This window comes from Schistocerca gregaria, chromosome 1 (assembly GCF_023897955.1).
Source record: "Schistocerca gregaria isolate iqSchGreg1 chromosome 1, iqSchGreg1.2, whole genome shotgun sequence".
NCBI lineage: Eukaryota > Metazoa > Arthropoda > Insecta > Orthoptera > Acrididae > Schistocerca > Schistocerca gregaria.
The window spans coordinates 588,901,265-588,923,833 of NC_064920.1; the positions used below are offsets into that span (position 1 = coordinate 588,901,265).

Genomic DNA, 22,569 nt, shown 5'->3' on the forward strand with positions numbered 1-22,569 from the left:
AAAAGGCAGTGCCCAATACGCAATCTAATTAAAATGACCTCCTCACAGCAGGAGGGCCAAGAGGAGGTTCTCCAAGTTGCTGGGAGAGGCTTAATAATCGGGAACTTATTCCCATGAAGGGAGGATCAGTGGTGATGTCAAAGTGACGCAACCTCCTGACACATGGCAAAACAGAGATCATCAAAAGGAATATAAGAACTAGTGGACTGAGATACAAGGACTGCAGCCTTGGCAGCAGCCCCTTTCCTTTGAGATCGACATGACCAGGAACATCACTGTGGCTCATCAAGCGTGAGCACGTGACAATTTTCCTGGATCCGTTACACTAGGTATGGACAGCGTACAGCGTACAGAGGCTTTGAATGGCACTGAGAGAGACTGAGCAGATGACGCAACTGAAAAGCCTGTGTTGCCGGATGTACTCCCTAGCCTGATACAGGGTGAAGAGCTCTGCTGTAAATTCTGAGCTGTGTGCCAAAGGCTGAAAATGAAAAACGTTGGCATCAATGACGGAGGCAAACCCGACACCACAGTCAGTCCGAGAGCCATCAGTGAACACAGAGGTATTATCACAAGGTTCCATGCAAAAGTCTTGAAAACAAGGACAATACAGCGAGGCTCAAGTAGTGTCCTTAGGCAGTGAATTATGCCCAAGGTGAACACGGGCCACCACACAAAGCCAAGGTGGTGAAGGGTTCACACCCACCGGGAAAGTTGCAGGGAGTGTGAAGTTAATCACCAGATCAAAGAGCCAAAAGCGAACTCCAGGAGGTAACAGAGAAGAGGAACGCGCCCCATACTGGCGACTAAAGGAGTCATCAAAGTAGGGGGCATAGTATGGTTCACCATGCACGGCAACCAAACGGCAAGCAAACTGCTGAGGAGAAGGTCACAGAGGTAGGACGGAGGTATTTCAGCACCTTCTGTACACAAATTCACAGCTGGGTTAGTGTAAGGCGCCAGAGGCCAAACGGATGCCACAATGGTGGATAGTGTTGAGATGCTGTAAAAGGAATGGACATGTAGATAGGTAAACAAAACACCCATAGTCAAGTTTTGAACGGACATTGGACCGGTCAAAATGGAAGAAGGCAGTTCGATCTGCACCCCAGTAAGAACCATTGAGGTCATGTAAGACACTGAGGAAATGCGTACAGCGAACTGCAAGGGTAAGACACTTGTGAGAACTGCGGGAGTTTCCTACTGAGCAGAAGCCCCAGGAATTTCGTAGTTTCAACAAATGGAAGAGCAACAGGCTCAGGATGTAAAGTAGCTGTTGTTGCGGTCTTCAGTCTTGAGACTGGTTTGATGCACCTCTCCATGCTACTCTATCCTGTGCAAGCTTCTTCATCTCCCAGTACCTACTGCAACCTACATCCTTCTGAATCTGCTTGGTGTATTCATCTCTGTCTCCCTCTACGATTTTTACCCACCACGCTGCCCTCCAATACTAAATTGGTGATCCCTTGTTGCCTCAGAACATGTCCTACCAACCGATCCCTTCTTCTAGTCAAGTTGTGCCACAAACTTCTCTTCTCCCCAAACCTATTCAACACCTCCTCATTAGTTATGTGATCTACCCATCTAATCTTCAGCATTCTTCTGTAGCACCACATATCGAAAGCTTCTATTCTCTTCTTGTCTAAACTATTTATCGTACATGTTTCACTTCCATACATGGCAACACTCCATACAAATACTTTCAGAAACGGCTTCCTGACACTTAACTCTATACTCGATGTTAACAAATTTCTCTTCTTCAGTAACACTTCCCTTCCCATTGCCAGTCTACGTTTTATATCCTCTCTACTTCGACCATCATCAGTTATTCTGCTCCCCAAATAGCAAAACTCCTTTACTACTTTAAGTGACTCATTTCCTAATCTAATTCCCTCAGCATCACCTGACTTAATTCAACTACATTCCATTATCCTCGTTTTGCTTTTGTTGATGTTCATCTTATATCCTCCTTCCAAGACACTACCGATTCCATTCAACTGCTCTTCCAAGTCCTTTGCTGTCTCTGTCAGAATTACAATATCAATGGTGAACCTCAAAGTTTTTATTTTTTCTCCATGGATTTTAATACCTACTATGAATTATTCTTTTGTTTCCTTCACTGCTTGCTCAATATACAGATTGAATAGCATCGGGGAAAGGCTACAACCCTGTCTCACTCCTTTCCCAACCACAGCTTCCCTTTCATGCCCCTCGACTCTTGTGACTGCCATCTGGTTTCTGTACAAATTGTAAATAGCCTTTCGCTCCCTGTATTTTACCCCTGCCATTTACATTGGCAAAAGCTTTCTCTAAGTCTACAAAACCTAGAAACATAGGTTTGCCTTTCCTTAATCTAGCTTCTAAGATAAGTCGTAGGGTCAGTATTGCCTCGCGTGTTCCAATATTTCTACGGAATCCAAACTGATCTTGCACTAGGTCGGCTTCTACCAATTTTTCCATTTGTCTGTAAAGAATTCGCATTAGTATTTTGCAGCCGTGACTTATTAAACTGACAGTTCACTAATTTTCACGCCTGTCAACACCTGCTTTCTTTGGGGTTGGAATTATTATATAATTCTTGAAGTCTGAGGCTATTTCGCCTGTCTCATACATCTTGCTCACCAGATGGTAGATTTTTTTGTCAGGACTGGCTCTCCCAAGGCCGTCAGTAGTTCCAATGGAATGTAGTCTACTCCGGGGGCCTTGTTTCGACTCAGGTCTTTCAGTGCTCTGTCAAACTCTTCACGCAGTATCGTATCTCCCATTTCATCTTCATCTACATGCTCTTCGATTTCCATAATATTGTCCTCAAGTACATAGCCCTTGTATGGACCCTCTATATATTCCTTCCACCTTTCTGCTTTCCCCTCTTTGCTTAGAACTGGGTTTCCATCTGAGCTCTTGATATTCATACAAGTGGTTCTCTTTTCTCCAAAGGTCTCTCTAATTTTCCTGTAGGCAGTATCTATCTTACCCCTAGTGAGATAAGCCTCTACATCCTTACATTTGTCCTCTAGCCATCCCTGCTTAGCCATTTTGCACTTCCTGTCGATCTCATTTTTGAGACGTTTGTATTCCTTTTTGCCTGCTTCATTTACTGCATTTTTATAATTTCTCCTTTCATCAATTAAATTCAACATTTCTTCTGTTACCCAAGGATTTCTAGCAGCCCTCGTCTTTGTACCTACTCGATCCTCTGCTGCCTTCACTACTTCATCTCTCAAAGCTACCCATTCTTCTTCTACTGTATTTCTTTCCCCCATTCCTGTCAATTGTTCCCTTACGCTCTCCCTGAAACTCTGTACAACCTCTGGTTTAGTCAGTTTATCCAGGTCCTATCTCCTTAAATTCCCACATTTTTGCAGTTTCTTCAGTTTTAATCTACAGTTCATAACCAATAGATTGTGATCAGAGTCTACATCTGCCCCTGGAAATGTCTTACAATTTAAAACCTGGTTCCTAAATCTCTGTCTTACCATTATATAATCTATCTGAAATCTGTCAGTATCTCCAGGCTTCTTCCATGTATACAACCTTCTTTTATGATTCTTGAACCAAGTGTTAGCTATGATTAAGTTATGCTCTGTGCATAATTCTACCAGGCGGCTTCCTCTTTCATTTCTTTGCCCCCGTCCATATTCACCTACTACGTTTCCTTCTCTCCCTTTTCCTACTACTAAATTCCAGTCACCCATGACTATTAAATTTTCGCCCCCCTTCACTATCTCAATAATTTCTTTTATTTTGTCATACATTTCTTCGTCATCTGCAGAGCTAGTTGGCATATAAACTTGTACTACTGTAGTAGGCGTGGGCTTCGTGTCTATCTTGGCCACAATAATGCGTTCACTATACTATTTGTAGTAGCTTACCCGTACTCATATTTTTTATTTATTATTAAACCTACTCCTGCATTACCTCTATTTGACTTTGTATTATAACCCTGTATTCACCTGACCAAAACTGGGCAGAATGTAAAGATGGTGGGAGAAACTAATTACACCGCCAAAAATTCAAACAAACGGTTTTGTCAGAGGAAAAACTACAGCCATTGTCAATGCTCCATGAGTAAAGACGATCAAAACACCATTGAAGACGCCACTCAATGAGACAGGTCCGCGGAGAACTGCAATAGATGGAAAAATCATCAAGAAAAAGGCAGCTGGAGCTGCTCTGCATGAGACTGGCCATTATAGGGTTAATGGACATCCAGGACAGAATCCTGAGGCACACCATTTTCCTGGTTAAAGGTGTCCGACAAGGCAGAACCTACACATACCTTGAAAACTCGGTGTTTTAAAAATTCCTCAAGGAAACAGGGCAGGCAGCCCAGAAGCCCCACCTGTAAAAGAGTACAGAGGATACCAGTCCTCCAGCAGGCGTCGCAGGCTTTCTCCCCAAACCACAGTCTGGGATTTCCACAGAAAACCATTCAAGACATGGGTGGACAAAGTGACGAGATGGTCAACAGCAGAATGGTGTGCTTGGTATCCACACTGTGTGGTGGTTAACAAATTGTGAGACCTGCCACAATACCAGACAGGCATGAATCATATGTTCCGTCACCTGGAAAACACGCCTGGAGAGAGAAACGGGGTGGTACACACAAAGGTGTTTATCCTTACCAGGCTTAGGTACCAATATTACAGTTGCTTAACGCCTGCATCTGGGAAACATGCCATCTGACCAGATGCAGTTGTACATACTAAGCAGAAAGGGCTTGCCAGCAAGGAAAAAGTGCTGCAACATCTGAATGTGGACAGCAATTGACCCTGGGGCAGAGCATCGGGATGAACTAAGAGCATGATCTAGCCCCCTCACAGTAAAGGCGGCATTGAAGCACTCATGATTCTGAAAAGCGAAGGGTATCGCCCGAGCCGCTCCACTCATTTCAGATGGAAGAAGGGAGGGTGATAGTGGGAAAAGTTCGAAATTTCCTCAAAATGGCAGCCGAAGGAGTTGGAGATAGCAATAGGGTCCACAATAACATTGTCTGCTACTGTCAGGCCGGAAATTGGGGAATTGATCTTGGTACCAGAGGCGTTAGAGGTTGGCCCACATGACACAAGAGGGAATGGAACTGTTAAAAGAACTAGTGAATGAAATCCAGCTAGCGTTTTTGCTATCCTAAAGAACGCAGATTGCACCACGGCACACCTCAGTCCACCAAGGGACCAGGGTATGGAATGGTAAAGAGGAAGTGCAAGGAATGGAACGCTCTGCAGCGGTAAGGATAACGTTTGGGGAATCTTGTTCGTCAAAGCTTGGTAGGGAGGAGGAAAACCTTAGTAAGCTGCTACTTGGGTGTGCACACAGTTGGGGTAGGAGTCAGCAAATGGATAGCACACGAGAAATGATCGCTCGAGTATGTGGCAAAAAGAATGGACCACTCAAGACGATGGGCAAGCTGGGCAATGCAGAAGGATAAATCCAAATGGTAACAGGTGTACAAGGAGTCTGAAAGGAACGTGGGTGCTCCTCTGTTAAGGGGAGTTGGAACGCCCTATCCCGACAATGTTAAATTTAGTGACTTGGCTTCCCTGTATTCCAGGAACCACTGTAGCCATTGACATGAAACTTTCACAGGATATTGAACTATGTGTTCTGAATCTACTGAACAACAATAACTGCATTTCAGCCAGTGCTTTCGGAAATACAATTTTTTAATTACATGGTTAAAATTTTGTGTACTTTTTTTGTACGTTATCCTACATAATTTTAATTATACGTAACATTATGTTCTTCTTGTAGTTCAGTAGACTCAAGATATATACGTTATTACTCCCTTAAAATTTGAATACTCTACTCGAAATGGTTTCTGAGGTTTAGAGAAGAATGCAACAGAAAATGTAAATTTTCAGGAACTGCTTCTAAAGTTTCAAAAGACTGTAACTCACTTAAAACATGCTTAATTTTTTTTTATTTTTTATTTTTAGTTACTCAGAAGCACCCTGTGCCATACTGTATATCGTCTTGATTTGATCTTTTTCTAAGCTTTTTCTTCCTTTCTTCTTTCTGGTCTCCTCAGTGCCCAACTATGCTGCATGCTCTGCTTTATCAATGCGAACCTTGTCGATCCATTCAAGTTCTCTGATGCAGTTTGCTCCGGGATTAATTCCCATATGCTGTAGCACTTTCACCCTACCAATGTTGCCATCATTATAAGCAATAACAGCATCACTGATCTCTCCCCCCCCCCCCCCCTCCAACTTTAGTGTCTTCATTCCAACAAAAACATTTTTTGGTAAGCAAGCCCATATAAGATTATCAAACGACTCATTGGGATTTTGTGTTTGACCATGCAGACACTTCTTCCGTAACTCAGGATTTGCCAGGTCTCTGTAAATAGGTTTTATGATATCCATGACAGCTGCTGGGATGGAATGTTTATGGCTGTACGAACTGTTTGGGTACTGGGCATTGCGGTAATTGCACCATGAATCGGGTTCAGGAGGGCAAAGGTGGTGTACTGGGTTTTCATCCGTTGACAGTCTGTGGAAGAAGTTAGCCCATACTGCCTACTTCATTTTCAACAAATCCTCAGTATTATTTCTAATGGCCATCCCATAACACTGCTGCAGTCCATCAATCATTTTGTCTGTCAGTCTGCCTCTTATGGTTTTACCATCAAAGTTTCTTGTCTCTCAAACTTGGTTTCAACTTCCTCTACCTGATGCCTATCGTCTTCTGGACATCACCCACACATTACAGTTTTGTGATAATCTTCTCGCCATAAGGTTGAGTCGCTACAACACTGTTATATGCTTTTGAGTCTCCACCACCTAAGAACTCAGTGTAACACACTCCCCTTTTGTTCACAGATTGACTAAAAATATCAATAGCTGCCGAGGCCTCCATTCCACCACTTGTTTCTTCATATTTTCTGCCACATTCTCTGATTTACACTTATAACAATGTTTGGTAAAAATCTGAAAATTTATTACCTTTCCAGTAACCACATTGGTCACTGTAGCAACAGAATTCTTAGAACTGTGAGTCATACCATCATTTATTTTAACAGCTTTGTTTGCAGCACCCTTCATTTACTTGCAAGCAACAGATTTCACAGCAGCTCCAATAAATCCTGCATACTTGTCAATTTTACAAGGTGGGCGTGGGATATTCATCATGGCACACATTGTTTCTGCTGCAGTGTGTCCTTTGCCAATAGCTCTTAATCCATAAAATCACCAAACATTTACTACAGAATAACTATCTTTACACTTATCAGAATTCCAAAATGATTGAGTTTATTTACAACTGGTGCAATTAATGATGTTTCCTGGATAGTCCATTTGAAACCTCACTGTCTTCATGTAAACTAACTGGCCATCCACACATTTTACAACACACACATTCACTTAACATCCTTGTTAGAGTGTGTAAATCTATCAGAATATAACCATACCTACCATTTACATCACTTTCATTTTGAGAAAACTGTGTATCACAATGTTTTATTTTAATCTTCGAAGCACTAATTGGTATTTCTCTAGATACTGATGAGTTTGCCTGTATTTCATTGTCTGTAACTTCACACGCCACATGCTGATCACAATGTTTCCCTTTATTTGAAAACCTATTACTATGAAACCCACATTTCAAAAAACACTTAGTTTTGGTGTCATACTTTACTTTTTGAGAGATTTACTAATCTACTTGTCACTTTCCCTCAAAAAAACGTTAGCACTTCGACATACAACGCATGTTTATACTATGACACGATACGAAACTGTTTTTGACAGTGTTACCAATACAAGCACATAATTTAATCTTTATAACACAGCGATTCACAGCCTTCTATATAAAAAATTACCAATTTTATTAGATCTTGAAGTAATGTACAGAAAAATTTTAACATTTTCAACCAGTGTAGATTACATTTAAAAAATAAAATAAAATACATCCATGTGAGTTTATAAGTAATATACATACAATCATTTTATTCGGAAAATTGCAAATTTTTATAATGAGATAAAAATCTGAAAAAAGTCCATTCTAACTCCTCTTAAGGCAGAAGAGATTAAGTTGATTAAGTAGGTCAGCCAAGAGGGCACCACTCTGACATGTTCTGGGAGAACCCCAAAGGGGATAATGTGGATTGCAGTCACCGAGCAACAGAAATGGGTGAGGCAGCTGCCCAATAAGCTGGAGGAAATCAGCCCTGGTGACATCGAATGACAGAGGGATGTAAATAGTACAAATGGAAAAGGTCAAGTGAGGAAGGAAAAGGCAAACAGCAACAGCTTGAAGACAGGTAGTCAGGAAGATGGGTTGACTATGAACGTCATCCCCTATGAGAAGCTAGATTCCCCCATGAGATGGAATATTGACCTTGGGGGGGAGGGGGGGAGAATGTCAAAACGGATTGGGTAAAAACACGAAAGCTCAAAGCGGTCGGAGGACTCAATTTTGTTTCCTGAATGTGGAGTACAAGTATGAAATGCGTTTCTAAAAGAAGCCATAAATCTGCTTTTCTGTTTGTTTGTTTTTTTGGATCAAAGGCTGTGAACGTTCCATTGGAAGGGAGTCATGATGAAAAAAAAAATGAAGGGGTGTCACCTCGGCAGATGCCGAGTGCCAGCCTGCAAACTCTCTGCTACAGGCCATAGAGGCAGGAGGACCCTGCTCCATGAGGTGAACGCAAGCATCAGCTTTCTTCTGTTGTTGGCCTGCAGGGTCCAACACAGAAAAAATGTTGGTGGTACGCACCGGCGGTACAGTGGCGACATCGTCGAAGAGGATCTTCGAGTAGGCGAAGGGGAAGACAGTTTACCTTTGTTGGACTTCTTCGAGCCTTCCCAGTTAGCAGAGGAAGACTCAAGTGTTGGTTGGCTGGAGGGACATAGGAAGTCTTCACAAGAATATAACTTCTGTCCATTCCGGCCTGCCAGTTGTGAGACTTTTGGTGGCTTGCTGCACAGCTGGATGGGGGGATGGCAATGCTACCATGACAGTGGACAATTTCACAACCTCAGAGCTGAATTTGAGGTCACATGTCTGTGTGGCTATGTCCTTCAAGGAGCAAGATGTCACAAGAACAGTACTGTAAGTGTCAGATGGTAGAACGCAGGGCTTGCGACTAGCCAATAACTTGCGAGCGACTTTTTCCTTTGCTCAGGTCTCCTGGACAGCCCGTTCATCAAAATCACAGTACAATCTCAAGAGGAGACGGATTGGGCACAATTGCAATTGATACAGAAGAGAGAAGGAGGTGGGCAATCACCCTTATGCGCACCCCTACCACAAGCTACTCATTTGTCTGGGTGTCGACAAGACATTAGAGTGTGGTTGAAACAATGACACTGGTAGCAGCATATCAGGTTCGCAATGTATAGTCAGACTGTGATAACTTCATAGCCTGCTTTGATCTTGAATGTAAGCATCCCTCTATCAAAGGTGAGAAAAATAGCACATGTGGGCCCTAAGAAAGCATCTACCGTTTCCATCACCCGATGGATGGCAATGACACCCTGATCACAGAGGTAAGATTAGATTTCAGCCTCGCTCAGACCGTCGAGCAGTGTAAATAACACCACATGAAGAATTCAAGAGTTCTATGGGCCTCGACACGAACGGGATAGCCAAGGAGAAGTGAAGCTGCAAGCACTTGCTGTGCTTAAGAACCAGAAGTAGTCTCCAGAAGAAAAGTGCCATTCCATAAATGAGAGCAGGATTTCACAGGCCCTGCAATTGCATCAACACCTTTATGAATAATAAACAGATTTACTGTTGCTACGAGCTGACTGTCTACAGCTCATGAAATTATGAGAAACTGTGGTGCAGCTGGGTGTGTCTTTAAATCAGGAACTTCATTTTATTTACATTTAGTACACATGGACTGCAAAGATGATGATTGGCTATTGCAAGGAAATATCCCATGATTGCCAGCATCCCAAATGGCACGCTCCTTCGAACTGGGGGCCCGCTTCACTAGGGGGGCGCACCCGCCTTAAGTGATTGTTGACATCTCAGGTCACACCTGACAGAGGGACGAATCGTCAATTTGAGAAGGTAGCAGTTCAAGCTATCACCCCTCCCTGGGCCTGACCTGAACCAAGGGGTACGTTCGAACCCTACCTGTTGGCCCGGGGCTGGGAATTATACGTAACCCAGTCACCTGTCATGAGTAGACAACAGGGCCGGCCTTGAAGAGCACACAGGGAGGAAGAAGAAAAAAGAGGAGCCTCAAACGTCGAAGTGGAGGAGGATAGGTGAAGGTGAATGAAGAAAGGAAAAAGGAATGGAAAACAGTGGTAAGGCTTTGTATGTAAGCTAAGAACAGTTGGGAACATTCCCAAAACACCCCAGACATATTACCCAAGGGAGGGGAAAAAGAATAGCAAGAGGATAGGCATGCACAGCGCAGGAGGGAAAAGATGCTGCAAAGGCTGGGGCCCTTTGGTAGCCAAGCACGAACCCGTCAAAGAGCAGCGAGTCAACGGGAAGGGGGGGGGGGGACTCAAGAAAAAAAAAACTGTTACAAAACAAAAAACAACAAAGGAGCAAATCTTTCATTAATTTTATTTTCTTCAGTAATAATAGCCCATGCTTTGATAATTATTTTAAAAAAAAAGGGTCTATCCCACTCCCTGTAGTTGATATTCAATGTACTGCATTTTTTTTGTAAAATAATATTCTAACATATAGGTATGTATTTTATTCCTGTCTTGGTCATTTTACCTACAGGTATGATGAACACTGAATAAATTTTCAACTGCTAAGGTCAATAAAATCATTTATCTGTATACGTTACTAGTTTCAGCTTCTCTGTTGCCATCTTCGGATCTACAAGAAATGGGACCAAAAATGCTAGGATACAGCAACTACCGTAACAGCACACGCAATTATATCCAAGATTTACAATACATGGAATAACAACATACCTAAGCTTACATCAATATACAACCTTCTCTTTCTGTACAGTAAGTGGCGCAACAGGTATCATGAGCTATACAAAAAGTCGACACTTCAATTTTAAAATAACACCTATGTACACATGATACTGCACTGATTACAAGTGCTCACACTCATCACCACTTTAAAACTGGCAGATCCAGGTGTAAACATTCTTAGTGATACATAAGTACATCAGATGGCACAGTTGTAGTACAAATCAGTATCATCATCTCACATATAACATTAAGGCATAGATCTACTATTACATATAATTACATATGCCTATGTTATTACCATAATGTATAAGCCAAGTCACTATTCTCCCGTTTCAAAAATCTGCCAGTAAAATCAAGTCTCATTCATAAAACATAACTTACACAAAACTTTTTATATCATTTTCAACTATTTTTTAAAAGAATTATACAAATTCTTAAAATTTCTTTATCAATTTTTTCTTTATATAAATTCACAAACAAGATGACAACCTACAACCACTTAAAAGCTCTCTATACACGTCTAATCATGTCTTATGTAGGTTGTTTTAATACATCCAGGAATAGCTCAATACAACTGCGTATTTCATCAAGAAAAAATTCAAAGTACATATACCAACAGCAGAGTTATTGTTTGTGCTTTTACTATCCATTATTATGTTTACATGAGCTTATTGACGACACCAACAGGGTGCTCAAGGTCTAGGTGAAATCTTGTCACTTGACACCTATGTGCCATCTGATCACCTGATATCTTGGTGATCACTCTTCCAATGCTTAATAAAACCAATGTACAATTATTACACAACATGGGATTGCAATTGCAATTAAACTAAGCATATGATCTAGCATTACCAGCTCATTCTTACAAATACATTCACGTGAAGTTGGATACCAACAGTGTATGGGACAGACAGATATCTACTTACCATAAAGATGACACATTAAGTTGCAAGCAGGGACAATTCAAAGACACCTACAAATAACCTTTTGGCCATAGCCTTCATCATCAGAAAAAGAAACACGCACACATTCATTCACACAAACAAACACACCTCACCTATACATGACCGCCACCTCCAGCAACTCAGAACAGAATGCCAGTCTGAGCTGTCGGAGATGGCAGTCATGTGTGCATGAAGTGTGCTTGCTTGTGTGAATCAATGTGTGTGTTTCCTTCTCTGACAAAGGCTGTGGCCAAAAGTTTAAGTGTCTTAATTGTGCCTGTCTGTAACTTAACGTGACATCTTTAAAGTAAGTAGCAATCTATCTCTTTCTTGCATTGTTGATATTTATACTAGATGACTAATGTCAAACATACCATCATGTAAGAGAATATGGCCAGTGTCCAGATCATCACAATTTTAAAAACATTTTTGCAACAATACTTAAGACAAATTTTCATACAGAATTCCATTATATGCCACTCTTTATACCAAAAACTTTTTCCAAAAATGTTCTAGAGGTGTTTTAACAATTCTTTAGCACAAATGACATAAGGTAAATAAAAACTTTTTTAAAAAATCTTATGTATGTCATATGTGAGCTAATTTTATTATGTCCATAAATACTTGAAATTAAAGGTGCAATAAATTATTATATTTTTCCATCTGCAAAATATATACTGCATGTACACCAAAGTGACAAAGAAATTAGTATGTGCATGCATATTCAAATACAGAGATATGTAAACAGACAGAATACGGTGCTGCAGTCGGCAATGCCTATATAAGACAACAAGTGCCTGGCGCCGTTGTTAGATCGGTTACTGCTGCTACAATGGCAGGTTATCAAGATTTAAGAGAGTTTGACTGTGGTGTTACAGTCAGCGCACAAGCAATCGGACACAGCATCTCTGAGGTAGTGATGAAGTTGGAATTTTCCTGTACGACCATTTCACGAGTTACCGTGAATATCAGGAATCCAGTAAAACAGCAAATCTCTGTGATCACTGCGGCCAGAAAAAAATACTGGAAGAATTACGCCTAACTGAGCCTGTGAACTATATATTTTGAAAATTTTTCTCTTTTTATAAGATGTAATGTACAAACAAGCTTATTTACAACAACATGTTGCATGATGTCTAGGTTAACTAACATTACCCAAAGTCTAAGTACAAACTCATCATCCAATGTTAAAGGTATGGGACATTACTTATATAATCCTTAGAATAAAGTTCATAATGTTCAAATTTTACACTTTATGGATGATAAATAAATAAGAGCATTTGATTTGATTAGATTAATACTTGTTCCATAGATCCTGAATACAGCACTGTGTAATGATCTGGAACATGTCAGTTTAACAAATAGTTTCTTTGCATGCCATAATTCAAGATTTACTAATTCAGAACTAAAAATTGATTTAACAAAATGCAGTGAGAGCTCACTTGCAAAGAACAACTTAATAATTTTCTCAAAGACATTATTAACAATTTCATCAGCTAATTCTTTTTTACTGGGTGTGATTCCTATACTTGTACCACCAACAAACAAGAATTACTGTAGCATCACATCTTCATGAATACAGAGTGCCAAGTCATTAAAATACATTAAGAACAATAAGGGAACCAAGATTATACCTTGCAGGACCCCATTCTCACTACCTCTCCAGTTTAAGAAATCTGCTGATTTTTGCACATTATGTGAACTGTTTATTTCAGTCTCTGTACTCTTTCCAGTTAAATACAAATTAAACTATTTGTGCACTGTTCCACTCGTACCACAATACTTAAACTTATCTAGAAGAATTTCATGATTCACATACTCAAAAGCCTTTGAGAGATCACAAAAAAATCCCAGTGAGTGATGTTGGGTTATTCGGAGCATTTAATATTTGATCAGTGAAAGCACATATAGCATTTCCTATCGAAAAGACTTTCTGAAAACTAAACTGACATTTTGATAGTTATTCATTTATACAAATATGTGAAGCTACTTATGAATACATTGCTTTTTCAAGAATTTTGAACAAAGCTGTCAGAAGTAAGATTTGGTGGTAGTTGTTGGCATCAGACCTGTCCTCCTTTTCATGCATCACAATGTTAAAAAAAAAAAAAAAAAAAAAAAAAAAAAAAAAAAAAAAAAAAAAAAAAAAAAAAAAACGAGACTTCCCATCTTTTAAGTGCCATAAAATAGAAACAGAGACATAAAATGGTAAAATTTGGTAGGGCTATTAATCTCTCTAGGGAGAAGTAGTAAATCAAGTTTCATCGAAAAGTGAGATGGTTAGTAGATGGCTTGATGACATGTTTTCTTGGAAACTTTCTGCATCCAGTTGTTCCTACTATCCTACACTTCTGTGGTATCTTCCACTTTAACCGCATTTCATGACAAATTATGATCAGACTTCATAACATTAGAGGAAATGTTATGCAACTGAAAATCTGATTTTTAAGACACTGCATGTTTTTAAGAAATGTCTAATTGACAAGGGGATATTACAGGTGTCCTCTTCGAATTTCTTCAAATTTACAGTATTTGAAGGTCACTACCCAGATATAAATTTTCTATTGCAGTATGGCATAAAGAGGATGTAATATGCAGACCATCAATAGCAAGAAAAATGTTTCTGGAGGAGAGAAATATTTTAACATTTTATACAAATTTTAAGTGTTTGAAAGTCTATACTAAAAGTTTTTGTCTGGAGTGCAGCATTATATCAAAGCGAAATGTGAACAACAAATTGTATGAAAGAGGAGAGAAAAGAAACTTTCAGAATGACGTGCTATAGAGGTCTGCTGCAGAGTACATGGATAGGTCAGTTTATTAATGAAGAGGATAAAAGAGCTTTATGGCAGAATTTGAGAAAATACGACTCCTTTTATTTTTAAATCACCTAAAACAAAGAACTCTTGTTGCCCTCGATACACAGATGTTTGTGAACTGAAAATCTGGCATAAAGAAATACACAGTACAGGAAGGTTAAAAAAGCTTTTCCAGAATTTTTTGCTCAAGACTATGGTTAGGATGCCATTTTAAAAAGTGAGTTGTCACAAAAGAGCATCGAGAAACTAGGCAGCTTATAGGTTTGTAACCCTTATAAACTTTTATTTATGAATGAAATTTATTTAATTTGGTGTCGCTGGCCAGATAAATGGATCGATTGTGACAAATTATTAAAAGGCCCGAATTTATGCACACAGATGGTTACAAATCTGTAATAAAAATCTTTTCTAATGGTTATCAGAATCACCACCTTAATTTTTTCTTTCACATAATGCCCAACATCATACTTTTCAACACAAAAAAAGATCAAAAGGGTATTTTTTCTTTCTTGCTAGATCTTCAGTTTTTCAACAAATCTGTACTGATAGTTGCTTCAAATGGCTAAACAGCAATACACAAAAAAAAATGAAAAATTCAGTCTAACATTTGCACTCACAGACAACACAGGTCGCGCGTGCGTAAGGGGGGGGGATGCGCTGTCTGAAATCGGACTCTTTTGGTTTTTGTGCTTTATACGCATCTGTGTTTCTTTAGATGTTACTTCTTTCAACACCTATTCCATCTGAAAGCAACATAAGAAGAGTTTTAGCTAGAAAAGAAATGCGAGTGCTGAGCAACAGTTTTATAACTGTTCTTAAACTGAGCATGCAACAAACACATTCCTGCTATGTCAGAATTAAATCTTATTTGCTCCCCAACATGAATGTTAGAGAACACATATAGTAACCATTCTGCTTTTGATTTGTTCATAACATTTTTTGTCAAACAGGAAATAAGTTGACGCAAGAAATAGAAACTGACAATAATATTGATATTCCTCAGTTACAATTGACTGAGGCAGTGAACAAAGTGAGTTGCGTTACAATTGTGGCGTTCAGACTTCCTTATATAATTACTGAGAATAGGTTTCAGGCATTTTGGCAGCTGGTATGCATATGAGTCAATGTTCTATTGGTCTCAGTCTTATTGATTTTCATTGTTCAATACCCAAACTTAAGGAGAATATATTTGCACACACTTGAGTGAAAGAACGAAGAAATGAGGCAGCATGTAGAAATGAAACAAAAGAAGAAAGGCAATTTGCTTCAGAAGGAGAACAACTCAAAGTGCGAAGTGTGTAAAAATGTATAGAATTACAGTTTTCAACTAATTACCGATAATGTGTGAGAATCCAATGTTGCTTTTATATTTGCACACAAAAAAAAAGAATATTTGGTGAACAGTTCCCACTGTCTGATCCCCATACAACATACAACCCTAGAAGTGCAGATGGAACTGAAAAACACTGATCAAGCAGTGGATCAACATCAGCTAGTACAAAAATACAAGGTGAAAATTATTAAACTATATGAAAAAACTTAACTTATTTACAAACTATGACATGCACACACTTTTTTTTTCAAAATGTAAATGTCAAACAGATATTCAGATTTAGGTTATGACATGTTCAATGTGCCTGCCATCATTGGCAATGACATGGAGCAGACTTAAACTCTAAACTCCGTCCGAACAGACCTTGGAAGGCCCAATGATACCAACTGGTCGCCATGTCATCCTCAGCCCACAAGTGTCCCTGGATGCATATACGAAGGGGCATGTGATCTGCACATCGCACTCCTGGCCATATGTCAGTTTACGAGACCAGAGCCGCAACTTCCCAATCAAGTAGCTCCTCAGTTTGCCTCACAAGGGCTGAGTGCACCCCACTTGCCAGCAGCACTTGGCAGACTGGATAGTCACCCATCCAAGTGCTAGCCCAGCCTGACAGCGCTTAACTTCAGTGATCTAACAGAAACCAGTGTTACCACAACAGGAAGGCCATTGGTATGTGGCGCAGACAAATAGTGAAGTTCTGCAGGACTCGCTGAAGTGTCGGAATATCAATGCCGTTGATGACCTCCTGAATGGCTGTTTTCAGCTCAGCAATGGTTTGGGGTTATTGCTGTAAACCTTGTCTTTAATATAGCACCACAAAAAGGAGTCACATGTGTTCAGATCTGGAGAACATGGAAGCCAATCTAAGTCCATGCCAGAGCCAGAATGTGGTCCCCAAAGAGCTCCTCCAGAATATCAAACACACTCGTGCTTCATTGGGTTCAGGCTCCGTCTTGCATGAACCACATCTTGTTGAAATCAGGGTCACTTTGGATAAGGGGGATAACATCATCTTCCAAAACCTTCACATACCATTTGGTAGTCACCATGCCATCAAGGAATGTTGCACCAATTATTTTGTGACTGGACATTGCAAACCACAATGTGACCCATTAATCATGAAGAGGCTTCTGAATTGCGAACTGTGGATTCTCAGTTTCCCAAATGCATCAATTTTGCTTACTGACGAACCCACCCAAATGAAAGTGGGCTTCATGTTAAACCAAACCGTACAGCGCATACTACTTTCAATCGTGCCCCACAGCAAATCGTGTTTGAACATCCTAATGCAAACTGCTCAGAAGTTATGATGATTTTATTTCACATGTTCAATAATTGTCACCCTGTAAATGGAAACAGTGTCTTAAAAAGTATGTAACAAGCCATTATTAAACTCTTGTCATACTAATCCAAGCATAAAAAACACATTACATTATTGGTTATAGGTCTCTGGTTCTACTAAGTACCAAGTAGAACACATCTGATTACATCTTAGTGAGGATTATCAAAACAAGGAAGGTAAATATCAATTGTACAATCCAGAATTTCACATTCGTGTAGTTATCACCCTTCACAGATTTTAGCACAGCAAATTTCATTGCTCCCTCGATTAATCTAAATATAAAAGTATTGCAATCAAATGAGGTTAAACAGAGCAAAATAGATCTCTGAGGCGGCAACTAACCTAACATGCATTCCAGTGATGTACCATTACTGAAGGACAACGTGTCATTTAAGTTACACATTGAGAAGAGATAGGTACATTCCTATTGGTTGCGCAAAATAAATTCTAACTGCCCCTTCTATGGAATTTCTCAATTTATTTCTGAATTATGAATGTGGAGTCTTTATCAAGATGAGATATTACTTTGCAATAAAGAATTAGCCATTGGATTTCCTATGTTAAATAAAGATATTAAAAGAACCCCACCATTTAATATGACAAAGGCGAGTTTTTGCTCCATTCTTACGAGAACTCCCTTTGAAGAACTTCCAAACATTTGTGTCTGCTGTGGAATGATCAACAGAATTTTAAAAAAAATTTGCCACAACTTTTCCTTACTCTCAGAACACAAAACGATGCTCTCTTAACGGATTGGACCTGTAGCTTCAGACTGCCACCCAACTGAATCAGTTTGGACAGCAAAGAAAGCCTCTTATTTTGTCTTGAGGTCTTTGGTACAGATGCTTCAGTAGTGGTGTAGTATTGAGCCATCTACACAGTGTCTTTACATTCAAACCAAGTAAGCTGGCTGTTCGTCAATTTCACAGCACCGAGCACACAGTTCCGCAACGTCTGTGAAGGCAGGCAAACACAAGGAAATGTGTATTATGGATGTGCAAGCATTCAAATGTAGGTTTGTGCCCTCCTGCAGTTGCAGCTGCCACCCTAATGTTTTCAGACTGAGGAGGGGAATGGAACTGGTGTTCCAGCATTTATTTGGCTCTTGCCCTCTGCTGTTTAACCATACAAATTTATGACCCTTCCTCCTCTTTTATAATCATATTTTGTGTTACCATTCTCCTCTAATTACTTTCAGGTTGTTGCCTCCTCAGAAGATTCTCATATATTTTCTGCAATAACCATCTTTCAAGTCATCTTGTTATTTGCTTCAAGTTTAACTCGAGATGAGAGTTAAATGCTCATCTCTTGAACATTCCGTTATGTATGTCTCAAAATTAGCAGTGGTTCGAAATTTGTTTCAGGGATGTCAACCCACTTTTATTTCAGAATTTTCACTTTCTCCCATACCACTACAAGCTTTTATTTAGATGAAAATAATGAAGCAGGCTTTGACCCACAACAGCAATATCTTCCATTCTCTTGTGCCCCCCTTCCCCCATTTAGAGCGACTATTTCCTCAGTTCAATGCATGTACCTACTGTACCTTTATTCTTGTAAACTTTGTTGCCATGCAACGCAATGTCAATGCAAGTAACTGTAAAATAATGACACTATTGTTTCCCACACTTACTCCAATTTTTTTTTTTTCTGTGTGAAATCATATCTACAAGGCCTCACTGAAGTCACATTTAAGAAACATGCCTAAAACTGGATGACACAGCTCTTCTACTCTACAGACAAAATCCTACAGCTAGCCACTGAACTTTTGTTATTCTCATAATACAGTAGGTCTCTGGAAGATCTGAGATCGATTAACAATCTTTCAGTGTGTGTGTGTGTGTGTGTGTGTGTGTGTGTGTGTAAAAATTCCTGAACTTTGCTTCAAGTTAGTTACAAAACAAAAACGACCTATCTTCCCATACTATTAATTCACTGAACACAAGCTTTTAGAATCAAGTAAATTAATTCATCACTTCAAAGAACTCTAATAAATTGTACAGGCAGTACATTAACACAATTTTGTAGCAACTTTTCATTACATTTTCTTTGTGGCATAGTCATATCAAATACTCTAAGCCCTTACACTCAATCAGTAACCTTGATTGTTTCAATAACATGTTCACTTAAACAGTAGACATTCAAAAAAGAGGAAAGAATCCCACACATCATGCAATTGCCTTCGAAACCCATTGCCAAGGCCCAGGCAACAGCTCCCAGTCCAATGTCCATTTACTCACACAGAACTATTTATTCTATTCCCACCACCAGCAAACACATTTTGTAAGCCAGCAAAGTCAACTCACCTGCCACTGTAGCCCAGCACTAATGAGTAAACATGCTGATAGTTTTCAAGTATCTCAAAACTCCATCAACTAGGGGGCACAAATGGTTTGCATATTAAAACGAAATGGAGTAATCGACGACAATTTAGCAATGACAGAGAGAACACATCTTTCATAACTCTTCTTTAGTCAGTACAAAGAAACAGTTTTGCCTATAAATTTTTTTTTATCCATTCCTACCTTATTACTCTTCACCTCCTCTGAACTGAGATTCCAGTCCACTTATTCCAACAGCCATCTGATGACCATGTTTGCAAACAACCTTCTGGAGTTAGTAAATAATGCCACAGTGCCCACACTGACTGACAATGTCATGAATATAGGGACAAGGTTCAAGAAACGACCAATTCACAATTTCACTAACAACATAAAAAAATTACCAAAACAAAGACCAACATACTAACAGGGTCTCTTGGGAATACAGGATTTTTGAATGGGAACGTTTCTGTTATTAACACCTGCAGACACATTAAAACTTTAATAATACAGGACCACAGTTGGAAAATAGGAGTTTTCATAGAAGACAATTTAAGCATGGGACACACAATGAATACAAAATGTATATACAATGACATGACACATTTGTTGCCTTTGTCATCTCACAAACTCTAGCCTCCAGAATGAAATTTTCACTCTGCAGCGGAGTGTGCACTGATATGAAACTTCGTGGCAGATTAAAACTGTGTGCAGGACCGAGACTCAAACTCTGGACCTTTGATTTTCGTGGGCAAGTGCTCTAACACCTGAGCTAACCAAGCACAACTCACGATCCATCCTCACAGCTTTACTTCTGCAAGTACCTCATCTCCTACCTTCCAAACTACACAGAAGATCTCCTGCAGTCCGGCACACAGTTTTATTCTGTCAGGAAATTTCATATCAGTGCACATTCAGTTGCAGAGTGAAAATTTTGTTCTGTATACATCCCCCAGGATGTGGCTAAGCCATGTCCCTGCAATATTCTTTCTTACAGAAGTCCTTGTCCTGCAAGGTCTGCAGGAGAGTTTCTGTGAACTTTGGAGGGTAAAAGACAAGGTAATGGCAGAAGAAAAGCTGTGAGGACAGGTCGTGAGTCGTGTTTGGGTAGCTCAGATGGTAAAGCACTTGCCCGTGAAAGGCAAAGGTCCCGAGTGCAAGTCTCAGTCTGGCACACAGTTTTAATCTGCAAGGAAGTTTCGAACTATAGTCTTCCTACTTAAGTTAAGACCAAGGGCTATGCTATAGATCAGTCACTGCAACCCTCATTTTAAAGACTTTGTTTTGTGGCACATTCACTGGTTTGCCAACTGACAAGCTACAGTGTATATCACTCTTCACTGCCACAATATATATTCAATATTTTATAATTCATGACCACCAGATTGAGCACCAAGGTCCTGAGTTAAATTCCTAATTTATCTGCTGGGTAACAGCAGTAGTACGTGATGCCGTCAATAGTGATTCATCCACAAGATGGGATTGATTCACTCTCTCTCTCTCTCTCTCTCTCTCTCTCTCTCTCTCTCTCTCTCTCTCCATGGACACAGAGGGGAATGGAATCATACAATATGCACCTCACACACAAACCAGCACAGAGAAAGTAGTGAAGCAGGAAGTACTATTTGTCCACGACAACTTGAGAATTGTACTGATGCTGCCAGAAGCGGGAAACATTGGCGCTAGTTGAAAGACATTCATTTATCTCCAAGTGCTGCCAATATTACATTTCCCCTAGATGTGAAATATGACTGTAAATGTTGGTAAGGACAATGCCAGCACTGTGCCAAGCAGCCAACACCACCTTTCCATCACAGTTCCTCTCCCCTCAGCAGTACAAATATGAGGGTGATGCACATGTCCTACCATTCCTAACAGCCACTACGCAAATCAACAACTTATCATGGACAAACAGTCCAGGTGCCACCTCCCTTCCACAGTGCAGGCAGAAAATTCAAGATTTGTAACTAAATATAAGTTGTCCAGCTCAAAGAAAAGGTCAGTGTGCATTTATTAAGGTGAAGATAATACTGGTGTTATCACTAAAATAAAGGAGTATCCCTAAGCCATATTATGGGCTGTCTTCTTGTTATTACACTAGGTGCACTCTTTCAAAAGCATGGTGTACAGAAAGTCATATACCACAAGCACCATGGGTGTAAGCCTCTCACAGAACTAGGATCCTACATCAAGAGAAGTGTCCTATCCACAAACATGTTAAGAGCTCTTCCTGTCATTTTAATAGCTATAGTAGGAACATCATAGCAAAGCAGCTCACCATTTAGATTTTACCATCTCACGCTTTCAGCCACTCATCCACTCAATGTCATTGGTGACTGAACCTCAATGCAATACCCTACATGTAGTGGTATGTTACACAGTCACATTGCAAATGTTATGCGGATTTCCTAATCACAATGTAACCTCCACTTATCTTAGAATGTACTTATTTGCTTTTTCTGGAAACTGAGTATTTAAGTATTCATACTTGAATTCTTTCTTCCACTACAATATCTAGCATATAAAATCAAAAGATCAAATCAAATAAATCAGAGGCAGCAGCATTTGAAAAATTATAATCAGGTGTCAAGAGACTTGTCAGTTCAGGACAAACAATTCAGCCCTCTTGTGGTTTAATGAACCTAACATAATAGTACACAAAACCAAATGGCCAATTACTGTTTGTCCATGATACCCTGGGTTCATTACGCGTCAAATCATCCAGAAATTTAAGAAAATGAAACCTTACCCTCAGAGAAAACTTTCAAATTTTGTGTTGTAAAAATTTAGGAACCATTGTGACAGATTCCAAAATTGTATTGCATTTGGTTAAATGATTGCAATACTATGATAAGAATAAATTAGGGGATTTTGTAACCATATTTTAGAAAGCTTCCCTGTCAATGAAAGAG

General features: G+C 39.7%; 1 protein-coding gene across 9 annotated transcripts in view; it reads right to left on the minus strand.

Annotated features, from left to right (window-relative positions):
* Window positions 1–22,569, minus strand: part of LOC126357309 (histone deacetylase 6) — a 318,706-nt gene that overhangs the window by 278,772 nt on the left and 17,365 nt on the right. The window contains exon 2 of one of the 9 annotated variants that reach the window (XM_050007445.1): window positions 15,276–15,401. The exons of 7 other annotated variants lie outside the window; for them this stretch is intronic. In XM_050007445.1, coding sequence (XP_049863402.1) covers window positions 15,276–15,359 — 84 coding nt within the window. In that variant the 5' untranslated portion in view covers window positions 15,360–15,401. Of the gene's footprint in view, window positions 1–15,275; window positions 15,402–22,569 lie in introns of those variants that run through there. One more of the 9 variants, XM_050007444.1, reaches the window with a different exon arrangement.